The following is a 20,726-nucleotide window of genomic DNA, read 5'->3' as shown; positions in this document are numbered from 1 at the left end:
AATATCCAGGACAACAGAAAAGTGTGGAATTTTTTGCCACACTCCTGTATATAAAGCATTCTCATGCATGTTAGCATAGGTTCCATTCTGCAATTTTTATACTTTATTATGGGCCCAATTCTGCCACCCATTCTCAAATTCACTAGCATGTTGCATTTTTGGGGAAACTGCCCTACTGTTTTAACAAGGTAATACTGGTAGGTAATACTGCAGGACTGGTGTAATTATTTCTTTTTTTTACCTAAGCATCTCTTCTCTGCAGTTAATCACTGTATGCACTGTGCTGTCATGTACATTATGGTATTTGTGGCAAGATTAATAATTGCTAAAACCAATTAGAAAGAATTGGGTATGGCATATTCTGAATTACAGTTGTTATTGGAGTGCAGCAAAATTTATTATCTTAAAATAACTTTTGGAATTTAGGACACTGCAACTGAGAAACTTATCAAGTTTCACCATTAGAGCACCTGGAGACATTTATCAACTCACATTTCTTTTATTCTTTTTTAACAACTCACATATATTTCCAGCATACTATGGGCCTTAACTGAGCAAACTTGACTCAGAAAGAACAACAGGATTCGATTTCCATAAGTTTTCTTTGTGCCGTGCTTTTCATGGATGGTTTATTCCATTCCTGGAAGTCTCAGATTTCACTGATGTTTCTAGTGTCAAGCATCTGCAGAGAATGACCTGTGCTTGACATCTGCTCCCTCTCATTTTTAAACCACCATTAGAACAAAGTGGTCTAACACATAACTATCTAAATTCAGAAAGGCAAGAAAAAGAAAAACCTTAAGTGCTCTGTCCTCTTTTTCTCTGGTATTGTGGGTGTTCTAATATGCAACATTGTGACTTGGAGGAGTTTAAAAGCAGAGATTTACATCAATGACATTAAAGGGTGCAAACTCATTATTTTAGTAATAACGGTGTTGTAAGCATTAGGGTCTAATGACAAAAACAGGACAAAGGTGGCAAGGGAGAGGTAATCTTAGTGTATCAGACAAAAAGTAGAGTTGAAAGATATGAACTAACTGCTCCAGAAGAAAGGTTGGTGCACTGAAAAGTTTGCACTATTTTTCCAATCCTAATTCTAGCATTCTGCTTTTTCTTGGTGTTTTGAGTTAAACCAGGGTCTTAGCACTGCTCTGCTGTACTTGTTTATATGAGTGTACATACAAATATGTATGGCACATACCACTTTAATTTTATTTGTGAAATACACCGATGTTACTTGACTGCTACTTGCACTGTACACCCCAGGGGTGTGCCTAACCCATACTGTGATGTCACGTTTAAAGAGACACCCATGTTGATCCAAATGGGAAGTTTGTAAGTAACCTGACAGCACAGCATGTCTTGATGTTTTTGGCAGGTGTGTATTTGACAGCAAGAGGACCTCATATTATTTGTTAACTGCTGTACAGTATTGAGAAGGTCTCCAGATATACAAAAATGTTTGCGCTGTTTGTTGCTATCTACAAGTGTTCTCTTAAACATTCTAGTAAAACTAAACTGTTTTTTTCCATACAGACATTTCTAGCTCTCTTATTGTGTCCTCTGAGGAAGGAAGAAGTGAAGGCTACAGCAGTGGCCTTCAGTTGCCTGATACAGAGAAAACACTTGAATTTGAGCCTGAAAAAACAGTTTACTCCAGCAAAGCAAAGATGAAAATGGAGGGGGATGGTAAAGCCCCTGTTTTCCTCAAACAGGTCTCAAATGTTGAAGTCTGTCAGGGAGATGTAGCTAGGCTCTCTGTTACTGTTATTGGCAGCCCCACGCCCAAAATCCTGTGGTTTTTCAATGGTATGAAGCTAACCCCATCCATGAACTGTAAACTAGTATTTGCTGGCAATGACCACAGCCTCATCCTCCCATATGCAGGTGTGCAGGATGAGGGGGAGTACACGTGTGTGGCCAGCAATGTACATGGTGAGACCACATGCAGTGCCCACCTCCACGTGAGGCAGCGGATAACAGGGGTCCCTTGCTTTGCCAGGGAGCCAGAGAGCATGCAGTGTGCACCGGGCTTCACCGCAGTCTTTGAGTACACTGTGGCTGGAGAGCCATGCTCTGATGTGCAGTGGTTCAAGGGGAATGAGCAGCTCTTCTCTGATGCACGTCATTCTGTTGTTCACCATCCTGACGGCTTGGGCTCCCTGACAGTGCGGGAGTGCGTGGAGGAGGACACTGGGCTCTACATGTGCAGGGCGGTGAGCACCCTGGGTGAGGCCACATGCTCTGCTGAGCTCCTTGTGCTGCCTGAAGAGCATGCTGTGTGCAGGCAGAGCCCAGCCTTGCAGCACCCTGCAGTGGCAAAGGACCAAAGCCCTCTCTTCTATGAGGAGGCTGGGGAGGTTCCTGCAATGGAAGGAGCACTCAGCCTTGAAGCCGTGAGGGAGCCCCTGGCCCTACTTCAGCTCCAGACAAGCCAGGAGGGGTATGTGCTGCCCAGGGAGGACATCTTGCCTGGCCTGCCACCAGCCTGCCTGGCTGTGCAGAGTGTTGAAAAGATGCTTGCCCAGGTGTCCACAACACAAGAGAGCAGCAGGCTGCTGGCAGAGCCACTACAAACCCTCCCTGCCGGCCCCCAGGGTGTGGTGCCTGCAGCAGCAATGGAGACACGACTGCCAGGCTGCCTTGGGACTGTAGCTGCACAGACACTCTTGCCTAAAGAGCAAGTCATCCCCAAGGCAGCAGACCAAACAGCTGCTCTGAAGACAGAGGTTTCCCAAACCCTTCTACAGGTGTCAAGCACCACTGAGAGCCATGCCATAGATGGTGATCACATCAAGGCCCTTGAGGGCTTCCAGACAATGCAAAGTGAACTGAAGGATGAACCCAAAATTCTCTCTGAATTGGCCTTCACTGGAGGCCAAGCTGTACCGCTGGAGAACATTTCTTCCCTGGAAGCAGCAGAAGAAGATTTTGCTGCAAGAATCCATGAAGGACAGGCTGTGAGGTTTCCCTTGCTGCTAGAAGAAAACCAGCTCCTGGAGGAGGAACATGTCATTGATCTTGCCAGCCCACTTAGGCAGTGTCCAAGGGCAGGGAGACAACCCCATGAAACAATGTACACTCATCAGCTGCAGCCAAGCGAAGTCCTCAACAAAGAGAGCCAGCTCACTGCTCAGGTTCTCAAGAGCTGCAACTTAGATATAAAGACTCAAATTAGAAATGCACTGAAAGCTGCAGTGGTAAGTGAGCAAAACCTCTTGTTTTCAGAATGGTTGGCTGATAAAGAAAACATTGAAATACAGACAATAAACATCACCAAAGAACGTAAATATATACTATGCACTTATGTTGTGACCACAGGAGGACTCAGTCCTGTAGAAATCCCAATCTCTTTGGAAGAAGACAGCATTCAGACAGCTGACCAGAAAACAGTCTTGAAGGAGGCTTTCTATTCTCTTATTTGTGAAGAAAAACATCTCTTGACTGGTGAAAAATCTAAAGCCTTGCCAGTCCATCCCAGTCCACTTGTCTCAGAAAAATCGTGTGATGAAACCTCTGAGCAGGAGCCCCAGCAGGCTGAGAGGACTACAGAGGCAGAAATACCCCTGGAGCAGCCTTTGTTTGCACAAGAAATCAACACTATGACTGGGCATGGTCAAATCAAGGATGTGGGCGCAGCAGCAGCTACTGCTGATGTAGCCACCGTAGGTGTTCCCATTGAGACACCCACAGAAATACTGAAAAGGAAGGAGAAAAGGGAAGAAATATGTGAGGAAGAGGGCAGAGAGGGTCTGGAAACTAGATCTGGGAAGCTAGAGGATGAACTGGGCAAAAAGAGTTGTCCCATCATACACAGAAAACTGGTTGACACTGTTGTGGAGGAAGGGGAGTGTGTCAGTCTGGTGTCTGTCATAAAAAATGTCAGAGAGGTGAACTGGTACTTTGAGGGTAAACTTGTGTCTTCAGGTGACAAATTCAAGTGTTTGCAAGATCAGGACACATACACACTAATAATAAGCAAAGCGCACGGGGACATTCACCAAGGAGAGTACACCTGTGAGGCGTTGAATCAAGGTGGAAAAAGAACAACAGCAGCAAAACTCACAGTTGTTAAAAGAGGTTGGATTATGGGGATAAAATACTGCCTCTCTAATACACTGCTGCACTAACGAAACTGCCCTACTGTGCATCTGTATCTTTGGATACAGATAAAATATTAATACCATCATGCCACTAATCAAAGGGCCCCCCTTCTCTTTGGATTTATGGTCTGCATTTAATAGATTACAAAGTCTCTCACTTCCTTCACCCCAGTCTTTGGTCAGGAACTTGTTGCTTCCTGTTCTCATCACACAAGCACGATCAAGACAAGCTGTATCTCAGTCCCGACCACTTCTTCCCATTATTGCCTGTGAAGTGGACCTACTCTTCTCACTTTTCTCACTGCTGCACCCTGTCACTCTTCAGACTCATTGCACAGTTTTAGCACAATTTCTCATTCACACCGTGATTTCTCACAGTGCCAGGGTAGCGTGGTATATGTTTGTATCATGTTATTGCACATCACTATTGTACATTGTTTTTCCAGTACCACTGCTGTGTTGCCTGTCATTATGCACTGTAACACTGTCTGTCCACTGAGCCTTTAATTTCTTACACATATTTTTTTCTTTTACAGTCACTTTGTGTGGATTGCAAGTAAATCCCCTTTTTTTTTTTTTTCAGTCACTTCACTGTTACTTTCCAGAATGTCAGCAGGCAGGGTTTTGAGTTACTGTCTGCTTCTGATTTCAGTTGCACCAATTCTGAGGAGAAGGCTTGAATCTCTGGAGGTGGCTGTAAATCATGTGGCGAAGTTTACCTGTGAGGTAGAGACTGCTCCCAATGTCAGGTTCCAGTGGTACAAAGCCGGCCGAGAGATATACAATGGGGACAAATACTCCATTCACACCTCCAACTACCTCTCCACGCTGGAGATCCCGAGGCCTCAGGTTGTTGACTGTGGAGAGTATAGCTGTAAGGCTTCCAACCAGCATGGCAGTGTAAGCTCTACAGCCCTTTTAACAGTAACTGGTAAGTACAAACTTCCAAGCACTTCTTCTCCATGAAATATCTTGGTATATCGTGATGCTTGCACTGCTATACGTACAAATGTTTATGGTAGAGCTCTTGATTGACATTGTTATACATAGCCCATACCTAATTTTGGCAGGCGTAGTAATAATTTTTGAGAATGCTGCTTTTACATGCTTTCTGTACCTAGAAAAGGGAATCGATGCGAAAAGTTTCAGAAGGGAAGAAAGAAGGGGGAGAGAGAAGGAGGAACTAGATTTTCAACAGAATGGGATTGCTTTGTGAATACATTCTTGAAGAAGGTTTATTTCACTTCCAGGCAACAAGAAAAGATACACTTTTAAATCTGATTTCTTTGGTGTAATAATCACTGTGCGATTATCCTAGCACCCTGCGTTTATCCTGCAGCTATACTTGTGAGGCAGGCTATGCAGCTATGCATACCTAAACATCTGTGTGCCACGGCCAGAGGGTAACTCTGTGTGATGGGGGAAATAGATCTTCTTAAACAAACAAAAGAGGGTTTAAAGCTGTTTAAATTTATGAACTTTTTTGTCTATTGATTGTCTAATGATACTGATACAATTATCTCTTTTTTTTTCTTAAAAAAAAAAACCATCTTTTGGGCTTTCAGTTTATGGTGATTTTTTTACTTTGACTTTTCTCTTTGTGGGAGGAGTCTTTGTATGGTCTTTGCTAAATGCCAGATGCTAGATGTGGCCATGCATCTAAAGAAAGATGCATGAACTGTGGAATGCAAGCAAACTTGTCCATCTTGAGGGAATGGTGTGCAAACATGTCAGTCTTGGGGGAGGAAGTTCTGGCTTTTGATTTACTTTCCTTTAGTTTGTACCTTGCTTCAGAGATTCAAAATGCCTTCAAGCTCTGGAGCAATATACAGACCCAAGAAGTACTAACCCAAACGCCAAAATTCATCATCTTTCACACTTCTTTTCTCCTTCACTGCTGGCTTCTTTTGCTTAAGAGTGTCCAGTGAGAAACTGGCCCCTCTTGCTCTCTGTCCCTGGCAAATGTGGAGAAACAGATGACCTCTGGTCCTCACCTCTGGATAACATTGAACCTCTTTGTTTTGCAGAAGCATTTCCACCAACGTTTCTTACCAGACCTGAATCTATCACTACTTTTGTGGGCAAAAGTGCCAAGTTCCTGTGTACTGTTTCGGGCACTCCAGTCATCGACGTCGCCTGGCAGAAAGATGGCACAACTATTTCACCTTCGGACCACCACAAGATCTCCAAAGTGGAAAATAAACATGTGTTAGAAATTTCCCTTCTTACCACCAGTGACAGAGGGGTTTACACTTGCAAAGCTTCCAACAAGTTTGGAGCTGACATTTGTCAGGCTGAAATGGTCATTATAGACAAGCCCCACTTCATTAAAGTTTTGCAGTCAGTGCAGTCAGCAGTCAATAAAAAAATACGTCTTGAATGTCAGGTAGATGAAGACAGGAAAGTAACAGTAGGGTGGACAAAGGATGGAAACAAAATCCCTCCAGGCAAAGATTATAAGATTTACTTTGAAGACAAAATAGCCTCACTTGAGATTCCTCTGGCTAAGCTCAAGGATTCAGGCCATTATGTGTGCACTGCCTCAAATGAGGCAGGAAGCAGCTCCTCTTCTGCAAGCGTCACAGTCAGAGGTAAGATAGTCCTATGCCCCCTTTACCTTTGCTCTTCTTGGGCTCCCTGTTTCTTCTTTTGCAGGCTAAAGAATTCTTTGGGCTAAAATCATGCTGTGAACTCATCTCAGACATGCCATCAGGTTCATTCACCTCCTGCTTCTTTCCCCTGCTGCCTTCTGGTGCACTGTGTGTTGCTTCAATATTTCTTTCACCATGCTCCTTCATGCACGGGAGAGATGGATGGAGAGGGCAAGAAAAACCACAAGAGCTGCAGCTCAGCAAAGATTATGCAGATCTTTCTGAAGTCTTGTTTTGCTCTTGTGCTAGGAACCAATCTTTCAAAGCTTTGCATTACAGCCTTCTTTTTCTCTTTTCCTTTTCCCTTTTCTTCCCCCTTTCCTCCCCTTTTCCTCCCATTTTTAGAACCACCATCCTTTGTGAAGAAGGTCGATCCATCTTATTTACTGACTCCAGGTGACTCTGCACGCCTTCAATGCAAAATCAAAGGGTCTCCTGAAATACAGGTTACTTGGTTTAAGAACAATAAGGAAATCCGTGAAAGCAACACACACAGGATGTCCTTTGTCAATTCAGTGGCTGTGTTAGATATTTTGGAGATGAAAGTTGATGACAGTGGGAGCTACTCATGTGAAGCTGTAAATGAGGTTGGAAGTGACAGCTGCACCACTGAAGTAGTTGTGAAAGGTCTGTTCTTCTTGCTGCTGCCAGTCCCATTCTTGAGAAAAACCTTACCTTCCTTTTTCTTTTTTTTTTCTTTTTTTTTTTTTGGCATGGGTGACTGATTCTTTCTTGCTACTTTTATAGAGCCTCCGTCTTTCATCCGAACACTTGAACCAGCAGAGGTAGTGAAGGGAACAAACACCGTTCTTCAGTGTGAGGTTGCTGGCACTGGACCATTTGAGATTAGCTGGTACAAAGACAAGAAACAGATTCGCAGTAGTAAAAAATACAGGTTGACCTCTCATAAAGCTGTTATTTCTCTGGAAGTGTCTTCATTTAATAGTGCAGATGTTGGTGAATATGAGTGTGTGATAGCTAACGAAGTCGGGAAGTGCATATGCAGTGCAACATATGTCTTGAAAGGTCAGTGAAAGAGAGAAAACTCCACTTACTGAAGGGATTGGCAAGAAACTCCCATTTCTTAAAGTTTCTTTTCTTTGGATTTGTGGGTGGCTGGGGAGGGTGGGGAGGGAGAGTATCTTCTTCTTCTCTTAAAAAAATTGTGTATATCTTAACTCTTATCTGGCGCCAAACCTGTAAATTTGAAGGACATAGAGCTTCAAGGGCCACGCATTAACTCCCAGCTGGGGGATGCAGCTCTTCTCCTTACCTGCTCTTTAGCTGAATTGCTCCATGTACTGCAAATTCTGTCTGATAAAACTGTCTTTAAGCAGCAGATTTCGTGGGATGATGTGGTAGAAGATGAGTATTTCTTTTTGTCTCTTTTCTTTGGACTAGAACCACCATCTTTTGTTAAGAAAATTGAAAATGTGACCGCTCTGGCTGGAGATAGTATTACGTTACAGGCTGCAGTGAAAGGTTCAGAGCCTATTTCTGTGATGTGGATGAAGGGCAAAGACATTGTTCAAGATGATAACAAAGTGAGAGTGACATTTGAACACGGTCTAGCAACACTACAAATTACTGGTGTCCAGCTGAGCTCTGGAGGCAAATACACCTGCGTGGCTGAGAATGATGCAGGAAGTCAGTCCTGCTTTGGTGAACTAGCAGTGAAAGGTCAGTGGAGTAGTGCTGTGGTGCCCGCACTCTCTCCCACCTGAAAGAAAGAGCAATTTTCTTTTGTCCTTAACACCAGTTGTTTAATTCTGTTGTAGAACCTGCCAAGATCATTGAAAAATCTGAAATGATCCAGGTAACAGCAGGGGAACCAGCCATTTTGGAGTACACTGTCACAGGCACTCCAGAGCTAAAAACCAAATGGTTCAAAGACGGAAGGCCACTACCTGCCAGCAAAAAATACAGGATCAACTTTAAAAATAACATTGCCCAGCTCAAGTTTTATGCCACCGAAATGCAGGACAGTGGCGAGTACACCTTTGAGATATCCAATGATGTGGGCATCAGCTCTTGTACTACCAGCTTCACTGTGCTAGGTTGGTACTGACTCTTTGCAAAGAGCCCTGCTACTCTGCTCTGAGCCCAAGAGAGCCAGAAGCAGAACTGCATGCTTGTTTTGCTCATGTGTTGGTTTCTTTTTTTTTCTTCACTCTCAACAGATCGCACTCTTCCTCCCTTCTTTACTAAGCCACTGAAGAATATTGACAGCATCATTAGCACCTCGTGCCGTCTAGACTGCAAAATTTCAGGCTCTCTTCCAATGACTGTCTCTTGGTTTAAACAGGACACTGAGATCACTTCAAGTGCCAAGTACACAGTGCAGTTTGCAGAGGGCTCTGCATCTTTGGAAATAAAACACCTAGATGCAAGTGATGCTGGGGTCTACATTTGCAGAGTCACGAACTCTGCTGGTAGCAAAGACAGCAGTAGCACTTTGTTTATAAAAGGTTTGGCCATTTATTTCACATTTTCTGGAGTTTTACTTTTCATGTGATAATACTTTTCTTCCCCAAAGTACAGGCCATATGTCTTACTCTTTACAATTGTTTCCTTTCAATGCAATCTAGAGCCACCCAGCTTCACTGTAGAACCAGAGTCCCAAGATGTACTGCCTGCATCCACCGTACGTTTTAAAGGCACATTTAAAGGCACAACACCACTGACAGTGAAATGGTTTAAAGGTGATACTGAGCTGGTGACAGGAGGAGCGTGCTACATTATGACAGAAGCATTAGCAAGTTACTTGGAGCTTTATGCAGTCAAACCAACAGACTCCGGAAAATACACCTGCAAAGTCTCTAATGTAGCTGGTTCAGTAACATGCGGTGCAAATCTATTTGTAAAAGGTTTGCATACTTATTCTCTTTTAAACTTTCAGCTGTTGGATTGACCCAGTGGCACTGTTTCCTGCCTTATTTTTCCTGAATACTCTTCTTAAATCCACAGAACCTGCTGCCTTCAAGGAGAAGCTAGAGCCAACCCTTCTGTTAAAGAAAGGTGGATATGCTGAACTGACCTGTCAAGTCACCGGTACTCCTGAGATTAAAATCACGTGGTTCAAGGACGATAGAGAGCTAAAAGAGAGTGACAAATTCAGGATGTCTTTTGTAAAATCCTTGGCAATACTCCATGTTACAGAGGTTGAGACTGAAGACAGTGGGGAATACATTTGTGAGGCCAAAAATGATGCTGGAAAAGATATTTGCAGTAGTGTTGTTACAATCAAAGGTGTGTGTGACATCCAGCCACACAGTTTGTCTCTTTAAACTCAGTGCAGTTTTACAGGCTTCGAAAGTATGATTAATACAAACTGCACTCTCTCTTTTGCACTATAGAGTCGCCTTATTTTAGCAAGGAGCTTCAATCCGTAGAGGTCTTGAAGGATTCTGATGTGGTTTTGGAATGCGAGGTGCTTGGCACACCTCCCTTTGAAGTGTTTTGGGTGAAAGACGATAAACCCTTGCAGAGCAGTAAGAAGCACAGAATAAGCATTGAGAAATCTTTGATTAGCCTCCACGTTTTCAGGTTTGATGCTTCTGATGTTGGCGAGTATCAGTGTAGAGTGACAAACGATGTCGGGAGCTGCTTCTGTAGTTCGGAGGTCACACTGAAAGGTTAGTGCAAGGTGCAGAATGCCACTAGCATGCTCTTATCCCAGTGTGTTTTCCATGCCACACTGTCATGCACCAGACCTGTACTTACCAAGCCACTTTCTTCCTGCCAGAGCCCCCACAGTTCTTGAAGAGGATAGAAAACATTAGTTCCCTTCGAGGGGGCACAGTTGTGTTTCAGGCTGCTATTAAAGGCTCCTTGCCCATCACTGTGTCCTGGCTGAAAGATAATGATGAAGTGATTGAAGACAACAATATCAAAATGACCTTTGTCAACAATGTTGCCACTCTTCTGGTGAGGTCTATTGAACTGAAACATGACGGGAAATACTTCTGTCAGGCTAAAAATGAGGCAGGAATTCAGAGGTGTTCTGCTCTGCTGACTGTCAAAGGTTGGTCCTACCCTGAGAGCTTGCAGTGATCTCAGATGGTTCCCTTGTGATTTTTACAGATGCCCTTAACACTCTATCTCCTTGTTTACAACAGAACCTGCTACAATTGTGGACAAGGCTGTGTCAATAGATGTGACTGAGGGAGACCCAGCAACCTTGCAGTGTAAATTTTCGGGAACAAGACATATTACAGCCAAATGGTTCAAAGATGGCAAGGAACTGACATTAGGCCCAAAATATAAGATCAGTGTTACAGATACTGTCTCAGTCCTAAAGGTGCTTCATGCAGAAAAGAAAGATAGTGGGGAATACATTTTTGAGGTTCACAATGATGTTGGGAGCAGTAGCTGTTCTGCCAGCATTAACGTCCTAGGTGTGTATGGGCTCTCTTTTATCATTGTTTTTACATACAAAATCTTTTCTCCTGAGCTGACATCTGCCAATCAAGGTTGAATTCACACTTTGTCTTTGTCTTGGATAGATCTCATTATACCACCCAAATTCACCAAAAAGCTCAAGAAAATGGACAGCATTAAGGGGTCTTTTGTCCACCTGGAGTGCATAGTGTCTGGTTCACATCCTATAAGTATCCAGTGGTACAAGGATGGCCAAGAAATAACAGCAAGTGAAAAGCACAAATACTCTTTCCATGATAATACCGCATTTCTGGAAATCAATAAACTGGAAGGCACAGACAGTGGCTCCTACACCTGTGAAGCAACAAATAAGGCAGGAAGCAACCAATGCAGTGGATTCTTAACAGTCAAAGGTTTGAGTTCCTTCTTTGTCTTGTGATAGGTCTCTCATTCATAATTTTGGAATTCCCCTATCTGAGAGTAATCCTCTTCCTTTTTGCATGTTACAGAACCGCCATATTTTGTGGAAAAACCACAGTCCCAAGAGGTTGTGCCCAATGCTAGGGTTCAGTTTAAAGCACTGGTGAAAGGCTCTACTCCTCTGCAGATAAAGTGGTTTAAAGACAGCCAGGAGCTCCTCTCTGGAGCCACTCGATCTGTCTGGAAGGACGACACGTCTAGTGTGCTGGAGCTCTTCTCAGCTAGGACATCTGACTCGGGGAACTACACTTGTCAGATAAGCAATGATGTGGGGTCTGCAACTTGGAAAGCAGCTTTGTTTGTAAAAGGTGTGCAACCCAACATTCTTCTCATCTATGTGGTTCTATTTTTTTCTGTGCAATTTTGGGGGGAAGGGGTAGGAAATTCTTGTATTTCTTTATGACACCTTGAATATTATAAAGCCTCACCTTTTCTGTCAATCTTCTAGAGCCCCCCAGATTTATTCAGATGCCAACTTCTGTAGTAGCTTTGCGTGAAGGACAGTCGACCACTTTTGAGTGCCAGGTAGTAGGTACACCAGAGATCCATGTCACGTGGTACCTGGATGGGAATGAAGTGACTGACCAAGCTAAGTACAGCATCTCCTTCATAGACGGTTTAGCCACTTTGAAAGTCACTCAAGCCAGAGTGTCGGATAGTGGGATTTACGTTTGTGAAGCCCACAATGATGCAGGTAGTGAGAGCTGCAGCATCGAGCTGAAAGTAAAAGGTTGGTTTTGAACATTTTGTCATCATCCAGCTATGCCACATAGTTGTGGTGATGGAGTAGGGGAGGCTTCCTCTCCCCTCAAAACCATTCAAGGTTACTATCTACTTTCCCCTCATTCCTCTTTGTAGAGCCTCCAACATTTGTTCGGGAGTTGAGACCCACCGAGGTAGTGAAGGGTTTGGAGGCCACACTCGAGTGTGAAGTGACTGGTACTCCTCCATTTGAGGTGAAGTGGCTGAAGAACAATAAGGAGATGTTCAGCAGCAAGAAATATGCCATCTCTACCAAAGAATCAGTATTTACTCTTAATGTGACTAACTGTGACGTCTCAGATGTTGGTGAATATCAGTGCATTATATCAAATGAAGGTGGGAGCTGTTCTTGCAGCGCAAGGCTCAGCTTAAAAGGTCGGTCCTCTAGGAAGCATACCCCAAACATTATGTTCCCTAGCTAAACTGTAGTGACTAGGATGACTTTATATGACCCTTCTCTCCCCTCCTCCTTTTCCATGACTTCTCTTCCAACAACAAACAAAACCTCACACCGCAGAGCCACCATCCTTTGTCAAGAAGCTGGAGAACGTCACTAGCATTTTGAAAGGTACTGCAGTCTTCCAGTGCATCATAGCAGGTGCTCAACCCTTATCTGTGTCATGGATAAAAGATGAGAAAATACTAGAAGATGATGAACACCACCATATTACCCTTGAGAACAGTGTGGCCACACTGAAGCTTACTGATATTGACCTCAGCCACAGAGGGAGATACACCTGCCAGGCAAAGAATGAGTCTGGCATGGAGAAGTGCTTTGCTTTGCTTTTTGTACAAGGTGTGTACAAGGTGTGACACTTCAAGCTCACCTTTGATGAGTACTTGGAAAGTCAGTCCCCTGTCTGTGTAGCTAACTGCCATTTTCATACACTTTATACCTTAGAGCCTGCACGGATCATAGAAAAAGCTAAATCACTTAAAGTCACTGAAAGAGACCCTGTGACTTTGGAATGTACCGTGGCTGGGACACCAGAGCTCCGAATAAAATGGTACAAAGATGGCAAACAGCTCCTGCCCAGTAGGTACTACACAATGGGCTTTGAAAACAATGTGGCCAGTTTCAGGATTGAACCTGTATCAAAGGAGGATAGTGGTACATACAGTTTTAAGGTTGAAAATGACTTCGGAAGTAGCACCTGTGAAGCTGTTCTGACTGTGCTAGGTTTGTATTATCATTTGGCAAATTCGCCAATACAACAAGGAGTGAATGAAAAAATAATAATCTTTGTTCATGAAAGATAGGCAAGAAGGTAATCAGTGTGTTTTTTGCCATTTTTTTTGTGTTGGGCAGATCAATCAATTCCTCCTGTATTTATCAAAAAGCTAACGAAGAAGGATACCATTCTGGGATCTTCTATCCAAATGGAGTGCAAAGTCTCTGGGTCACTCCCCATTACTGCAAAGTGGTTTAAGGATGGAAAAGAGATAACTGACAGTGCAAAATATAGAAGCCTGTGCCATGAGAACACTATGTCACTTGAGATTGCTAATCTAGAGCTGGCAGACAGTGCAAATTACACATGCAGCGTTTCTAATGTTGCTGGGAACGATTCTTGCAGTGCTGTCCTGACTGTGAAAGGTTTGAAACTCTTTTACTACTTCTTCTTATTTATGATAGAGGCTGGGAAAATATCTTGAATCTTATGCTAACATAACACTCTTATACCTCTTAATACTAATGCTGAAATCTTGGTCTCCATGCTTACCTCACTGGTTTTCTTCATTCTTAGACATTTCTGATGTAACTGAACATTTCTTTTTCTTAAAAACTGCAGAGCCACCAAGCTTCTTAGTAAAGCCTGAAAGCCAGCAAGCCATCCCAGATTCCACAGTGGAGTTCAAGGCCACACTAAAAGGAACACCACCCTTTACAGTAAAGTGGTTCAAAGAAGACTTAGAACTTGTATCTGGTCCAACTTGTTTCATTGGGATTGAAGGGTCAACTGGGTTCTTAACCCTCTATTCAGTGGATACCTCTAGGAGTGGGCACTACACTTGCCACATTTCAAATGATGTTGGCAGTGACTCTTGCACTACAACATTGGTGGTAACAGGTGTGCACTCTTTGTTGTATTGCAGTCTTTGTTGTCAATTTCTTTTCTTCCCTTTTTGCCAAGTCCACCTCAGTGATCTTTGATACACTGTCGAGCAAATTCCCTACCCTACCTTTGCAACCCACAGTTGTTTAGCTCTTTTCCCTCCTCTTTTCTTTCCAGTATTAATTCAAACCTTCCTGACCTGACTTTTCTGGTTTTTTAGAACCACCCAAATTTGCTAAGAAGCTAGAGGCGGCAAAAGTAGTCAAGCAGGGTGACTCAGCCCGGCTTGAGTGCAAAGTAAGTGGATCTCCAGAGATGAAGGTACTGTGGTTCAGAAATGACCATGAAATTGTTGCCAGTGAAAAATTCCGGACATCGTTCATTGACTCTGTGGCCGTCCTTGAAATGAATCATCTCAGTACTGATGAGAGTGGTGACTACATCTGTGAAGCTCACAATCCTGCCGGCAAGGCCAGCTGTAGCACCAAAGTAACAGTGAAAGGTTAGCTGTCCTCTTGTTCTCTGAGTACATCCTGTATTTCCCTGGTGGTTTTATCCCTTGGAAATCCACAGGAATATGAGATTAATTTATTATTTCAGGATTGCCTTTTTCTTCATGTCATGTTTGTTTCTTGATGCCCCCTCACCCCCTCTGCCAGTGCCTGAACAAGAGAGGTGTTGTTCTTAATGCAGATGAGTCCTAAGCTAGGTGTTGTCCATTTCTATGATTATCAATGTCCAAGACAGACCATAGTGGGAATTGCTATACCAAGGAGCTGGAATATGAAGAAAAAGAACAGACCCAAACTGATCAGTGTCGGTTTTACACCCTGTATTTGAGACTACTACCAGTAAATGAGCCCTGTACACTCTCTGCCAAGGATCACCCCTCTGTTTACCTTTTTTACAGAGGAACTAAGAGCCCTGAATGCTCACCTACCTGCAAGATTGTTTCATAATGTGCCCAGAAAATGAGGAAGGTCCCTGCCCATTCTGTTGATTTTCTCAGCAGTCTCACTGTGTAGAAGCTGCTATCAGTAAACTGTTTGTTGGTCAAATAGCTCCAGATTCTTTTCTAAAAATGTTCCTTTCTTCCTTTGTTAGAACCTCCAGTCTTTAGCAGGAAGCCCTCTCCAGTAGACATGCTCAAAGGAACGGAGGTTAACCTGGAATGTGAGATTTCAGGAACCCCGCCATTTGATGTTACCTGGTACAAAGACAGGAGACAAATCCGCAGTAGTAAGAAGTATAAAGTTACAGCCAAAAACTACCATACAAGTGTTCGCATTCTTAATGTTGAAGCTGCAGATGTTGGTGAATATCAATGCAAAGCCCAGAATGACGTAGGAAGTGACACTTGTTTTTGCACTGTGAAGCTGAAAGGTAAAGTATTGACACATATACGTTCTGCAGTGCTCCCAATGGCACTTCATTGCTCTTCTTTACATAGACACTGTGATTATTTACTATAACTGCATATTTCTTCTTCAGAACCACCAAAATTCTTGACTAAAATCAACAGCATGACTGTTGTGGTTGGTGAACCAGTAGAGTTACAGGCAAGAGTGGAGGGCTCCCAGCCAATTTCTGTGCAGTGGCTTAAAGACAAAGAGGAAATTATTAGAGAAAGTGAAAAAACAAAGATCACATTTATGGAAAATATTGCAACTTTACAACTTTTGAGCACAGAAACAAGCAATGCTGGAAAATACATCTGTCAGATCAGAAATGATGCTGGAAGTCGCGAGTGCATGGCTACCTTAACTATTCTAGGTTGGTAAAAAACATAAGTTCATAAAAGATTTATTTTTTTTTTAAGTTAGGAACTCGGCTATTTAGTGTCAGCTGTATGCTTTGCTTATGCCCCTAAGTTCAAAACAATCAAAACAGAGAATCCTTGTGTCCCCAACAAGCTGTAGTCAGGTTCCTTAATTCTATTTGTCCAGGGACAGGGCTGAAAGGAACCATAGGCCTCTACACTGTGATGGGATCCAGTTGACTGGATTTCTATGTTGTGTCTTCTGCTTGGGCCTGCTTGGAGAGGGACAGACAGTTGTATTTCTCTCCTAGGAGTTCTAAAATATTTTTACTTCATTTTGGAGAGCATCTGAAATCTCTAGTTTAGGGTAGAATAGAGGGTGGGAAAAACAGCTGAAAAATTCCCCAGCCCAACAAACTGAGATATCCTTAGCATCAAATGTGTAAGCTCCATCTTTTAGTGCTATAATACTTACAGCTAGTACTAATCAAATCCCAGTTTTACCATACATGTTGCCTATCTCTCCTTCCAGAGCCTGCAGTCATTGTAGAGAAAGCAGAGCCAATGAGAGTTACTGTAGGAGATGCCTGTACTTTGGAGTGCAAAGTGGCAGGCACACCAGAGCTTTCCACTGGGTGGTTCAAGGATGGCAAAGAGCTGACCAGCAGCCAAAAATACAGAATTACTTTCATCAATAAAGTATCTACACTTAAAATTATGGATGCAGAAAAGGAAGATGGTGGATTGTACACTTTTGCAGTGCAGAACGATGTGGGGAAAAGCAGTTGCACAGCATCAGTTGATGTTTTAGGTTGGTTGGATAGTTTGTCTTCTGCCTTTTACAAAAACTTCTGTTTGGTCATATTCTCTTTCCTTTCTTCCGTTCCTTCCCTCCTTTCTCTCTAACTATGGATTTATTATGTTTTCTTATGCAGATCGAATCATTCCTCCGTCTTTCACAAGAAAACTAAAGGATACCCCTTGTGTCCTGGGTTCCTCAGCATTGCTGGAATGCAAAGTGTTGGGTTCACCTCCTATTTCTGTTGCTTGGTTCCAAAATGGACTTAAGTTAGTCAATGGGGAAAAACATCAAATCTCATTTTCAGATAACCTATGCATTTTAGAAGTGAATTCACTGAGCAACTCAGATACTGGAACTTACACCTGTAAAGCTACCAACATAGCTGGTTCAGATGAATGCAGTGCTGTATTGACCGTACAAGGTCAGTATATGATGGTCAGAAAGCTCTCTGAGCTATTCTTTTCTCTTTCTCTCTTGGAATTGCCTATGGTCTTTTGTAAATATACTTGCGGAAAATTATTGACTGGAAAATAAGGATTTTGTTCTTTATCTTCAGTATGTGTGGGGAATTGCGAGGGTTATGCTGTAGCAACCTGTCTTAACTCTCTTTTTCTCTTGTGTATTTAGAACCACCTTCTTTTGAGAGGACACCAGAGCCTCTGGATGTCTTGCCAGGCACAAGCATCACTTTTACATGTGTTATCAGAGGAACCCCTCCTTTTAAGGTGAACTGGTTTAGAGGGGCAAATGAGCTTGTGCCAGGGGACAAATGCAATATCTACTTGGAGGACTCCATTGTAGAGCTTGAGTTGTTTGATGTAACTCCTCTCCAAAGTGGAGAGTACACTTGTCTAGTGACTAATGATGCTGGCAGGGCAAATTGTACAACACACCTTACAGTAAAAGGTTTGTAAATATTGCGTCTCTCTATTTATCTTACAATATTGTTTCCTTCCCTCCATTTGTCCTGTTGTGCTCAACATTTGTGACTTCTTACCCTTCATTAGAGCCAGCTGTCTTTGTGAAGAAACTGAGTGATCAGTATGTGGAGCCTGGCAAGCCCATCATCCTGGAGGGCACTTACACAGGCAGCCTGCCCATCTCTGTGACATGGAAAAAGAACGGCCACACCATCACTCAGTCTCAGAAGTGTAGCATCACCACCACAGAGAAATCCTGCATCCTGGAAATACTTGAGAGCACGAAAGAAGATGCAGGAGAATACACTTGCCATGTTGAAAATGAGGCAGGACGAGATGTTTGTGAGGCTGTAGTCTCTACCTTAGGTGTGTGCTCCCTTTGCTTCTTTTTCTTGCCTGTTCTTTCTAGTGTATGCTTTCTGAGGCCTGGCACTATAGTGAGCCTTTCTAATTGCTTCTCTTTTGTAGAACCTCCCTATTTTGTTACACACTTGGAACCTCTTGAGGTGTCAGTTGGGGATTATACAACATTGCAATGCCGTGTTGCTGGAACACCAGAAATCACGGTGTCTTGGTACAAAGGTGATACAAAACTCAGATCTACTCCTGAATACAAAGTATTCTTTAAAGACAATGTTGCTACACTTATTTTCAACAAAGTGGATAGCAATGACAGTGGAGAATATATCTGCAAGGCAGAAAACAGTGTAGGAACTGCATCTACAAAGGCGCTCTTAACAGTTCAAGGTGATGACTTTATATTAGCTTGCTACAAATTCTTTTTCTCTTGCAAAACTATTTAAAAAAATGCTTCCTGGGGCATATTTATGTTTTACTTGCTTTCTTCTAGAGCGCAAACGACCACCTTCCTTTGCAAGAAAATTAAAGGACATTGAGCACCCTGTTGGTTTACCCCTTAAATTTATGTGTCGGCTCAATGGCTCAGAACCCATTACTGTGACTTGGCATAAAGATGGTATGCTGCTAAGCGATGACCACAATGTGAACACATCATTTGTAGATAACGTTGCAGTGCTGCAACTGATGCGAACAGAGATGAATCATACTGGACAGTACTTGTGCACAGCCACCAATGCTGTGGGCACTGCCACCACAAGTGCTAGGCTCACAGTGGCAGGTGTGTTGGCTTACAAAACTTTACCCTGGAAGTTTCATCCTTCCCATTTCATACATGCAATGGTATCTGTGTGTTGGATTAGCTTTTTTGAGAGGTATGAGTATTGCACTGTTTTCTTGTGTTTCTAGAACCGAAGCAAGCACCAGTCTTTGACACCAAACCAGAATCTATTGATGTGCCTTTTGGAGAAAGTGCTGACTTTGAATGTCATGTTACTGGAGCCCAGCCAATACACATCACCTGGTCCAAGGATGGTCGGGAGATACGAACTGGAGGAAACTTCAATATTACTTTTGTAGCCAACACAGCTCACCTCCGAGTGCTCAGAGTGGGTAAAGGGGACTCTGGCCAATATACTTGCCAAGCTAGTAATGAAGCTGGGAAAGACTTTTGCTCTGCCCAACTCAGTGTCAAAGGTATCAAGATTAAGTCACTTTGTTTGTGTGTTTTACTGGTTGTTACTGAGTCTCATCTTCCACCTATTCCAGTTTGTAAATATATAGAAATTAGCTTTCCAGAAAGCAGACATACACCATGTGGTGACATTCTCCTGTCATACTGCATGACAATAGAAGCTTTGTGTGTCTGCAAAGTCTCCAAGGGGAAAGGTCCCCTTGTGAAGCTGTTTGTATGGAGAGTTGCACTCACCCAACTTTTTACTTTGTCATTGGTGGTTAAACTACAGTCACAGTGGTATTCATACATAGCAATTACTATATGGAAAATGGTGATACGGTAAATACAACTACCTTGCATTTGTAGGCCAGCATTGGTGACTCTACAAATTCGCTACAGATTTCAACTGGATTTCTGAATTGCTGTTTTAATCTAGACTATGAATCACTTAAGTTCTTCATGCAGAGCTATGCTTTAAAGATGTGTAAGCAAGTGAAACTATCCTTACCGTGTTTCTGATGCTCTTGGGGGTGAAGGGTTTGTAAAATCTTTCATGCTGGACTGGAGATATTGTCACCCCTTAAAGGTAACAGTAAAATTTCCCTTGGGTGGAGCAATCATCCTTCATGTGTTTTTTACAGCTCCAGCTGCCTTATGCAGCAGGCTCCAAAGTTCACAGAACATAGTTTTAGTTGTTCTCTTCGCCTTCTTTTCTCCATCTTGCGTCTTTCCTTGAGAGGAAACTCTGGTTGGGGATACAGCCAGCTGCTTTCTTGTGCCCCAGTACTCTTGTGTTCCCCATAACTCATGCTCAGCACTGTAGATTTCACATGGCAAACAGGTATACTATCACTCTCTACATACTTATTCTGTTCTGCAGAACCTCCCAAGTTCATCAAGAAGCCTGAAGCTTTGCGGTTCGTGAAGCAGGGGGATACAGTTCAACTTGAATGTAAAATCACTGGCACACCAGAGATCAGAACCGTGTGGTATAAAAATGATCAGGCACTCCAGGCGAGCGACAGGATCCACCTGTCCTTTGTAGAGTCCGTGACGATGCTAACCATCTTGGGTGCCAACACTGAAGATGCCGGCGATTACATATGTGAAGCCCATAACTCTGCTGGCACAGCCAGCTGCAGCACTTCAGTTGCAGTGAAAGGTTAGCAGCATGGCTCCACACACCACCAGAATCCCTGGCTTCCTGGCCCGCTTCCTGCTGCACATCCCCTTGGACAGGGAGCTGGTGCTATGGCAGTTGGTGGCTGCCGGGTGGGG

General features: G+C 43.2%; 1 protein-coding gene across 1 annotated transcript in view; it reads left to right on the top strand.

Moving 5' to 3' along the window:
• TTN (titin) overlaps positions 1-20,726 on the top strand; it is a gene marked incomplete at its 3' end in the record, with an annotated part of 102,830 nt that overhangs the window by 50,554 nt on the left and 31,550 nt on the right. Inside the window, exons 45-75 of the mRNA XM_010074370.1 lie at positions 4,756-5,034; positions 6,131-6,694; positions 7,100-7,381; positions 7,502-7,780; positions 8,156-8,434; positions 8,533-8,811; positions 8,935-9,222; positions 9,343-9,621; positions 9,722-10,003; positions 10,111-10,389; positions 10,500-10,778; positions 10,873-11,151; positions 11,260-11,547; positions 11,644-11,922; positions 12,063-12,344; positions 12,473-12,751; positions 12,894-13,172; positions 13,278-13,556; positions 13,686-13,973; positions 14,170-14,448; positions 14,654-14,935; positions 15,538-15,816; positions 15,925-16,206; positions 16,725-17,003; positions 17,128-17,415; positions 17,622-17,900; positions 18,002-18,280; positions 18,383-18,661; positions 18,765-19,052; positions 19,181-19,468; positions 20,329-20,610. Of these exons, the coding sequence (XP_010072672.1) occupies positions 4,756-5,034; positions 6,131-6,694; positions 7,100-7,381; positions 7,502-7,780; positions 8,156-8,434; positions 8,533-8,811; positions 8,935-9,222; positions 9,343-9,621; positions 9,722-10,003; positions 10,111-10,389; positions 10,500-10,778; positions 10,873-11,151; positions 11,260-11,547; positions 11,644-11,922; positions 12,063-12,344; positions 12,473-12,751; positions 12,894-13,172; positions 13,278-13,556; positions 13,686-13,973; positions 14,170-14,448; positions 14,654-14,935; positions 15,538-15,816; positions 15,925-16,206; positions 16,725-17,003; positions 17,128-17,415; positions 17,622-17,900; positions 18,002-18,280; positions 18,383-18,661; positions 18,765-19,052; positions 19,181-19,468; positions 20,329-20,610 (9,006 nt within the window). The remainder of the gene's footprint in view (positions 1-4,755; positions 5,035-6,130; positions 6,695-7,099; positions 7,382-7,501; positions 7,781-8,155; positions 8,435-8,532; positions 8,812-8,934; positions 9,223-9,342; positions 9,622-9,721; positions 10,004-10,110; positions 10,390-10,499; positions 10,779-10,872; positions 11,152-11,259; positions 11,548-11,643; positions 11,923-12,062; positions 12,345-12,472; positions 12,752-12,893; positions 13,173-13,277; positions 13,557-13,685; positions 13,974-14,169; positions 14,449-14,653; positions 14,936-15,537; positions 15,817-15,924; positions 16,207-16,724; positions 17,004-17,127; positions 17,416-17,621; positions 17,901-18,001; positions 18,281-18,382; positions 18,662-18,764; positions 19,053-19,180; positions 19,469-20,328; positions 20,611-20,726) is intronic.

This window comes from Pterocles gutturalis, unplaced genomic scaffold (genome assembly GCF_000699245.1).
Source record: "Pterocles gutturalis isolate BGI_N339 unplaced genomic scaffold, ASM69924v1 scaffold17022, whole genome shotgun sequence".
Lineage (NCBI taxonomy): Eukaryota > Metazoa > Chordata > Aves > Pterocliformes > Pteroclidae > Pterocles > Pterocles gutturalis.
Note: the sequence above shows the minus strand (reverse complement) of the source record. Positions and strands in the feature narration are given on the sequence as shown.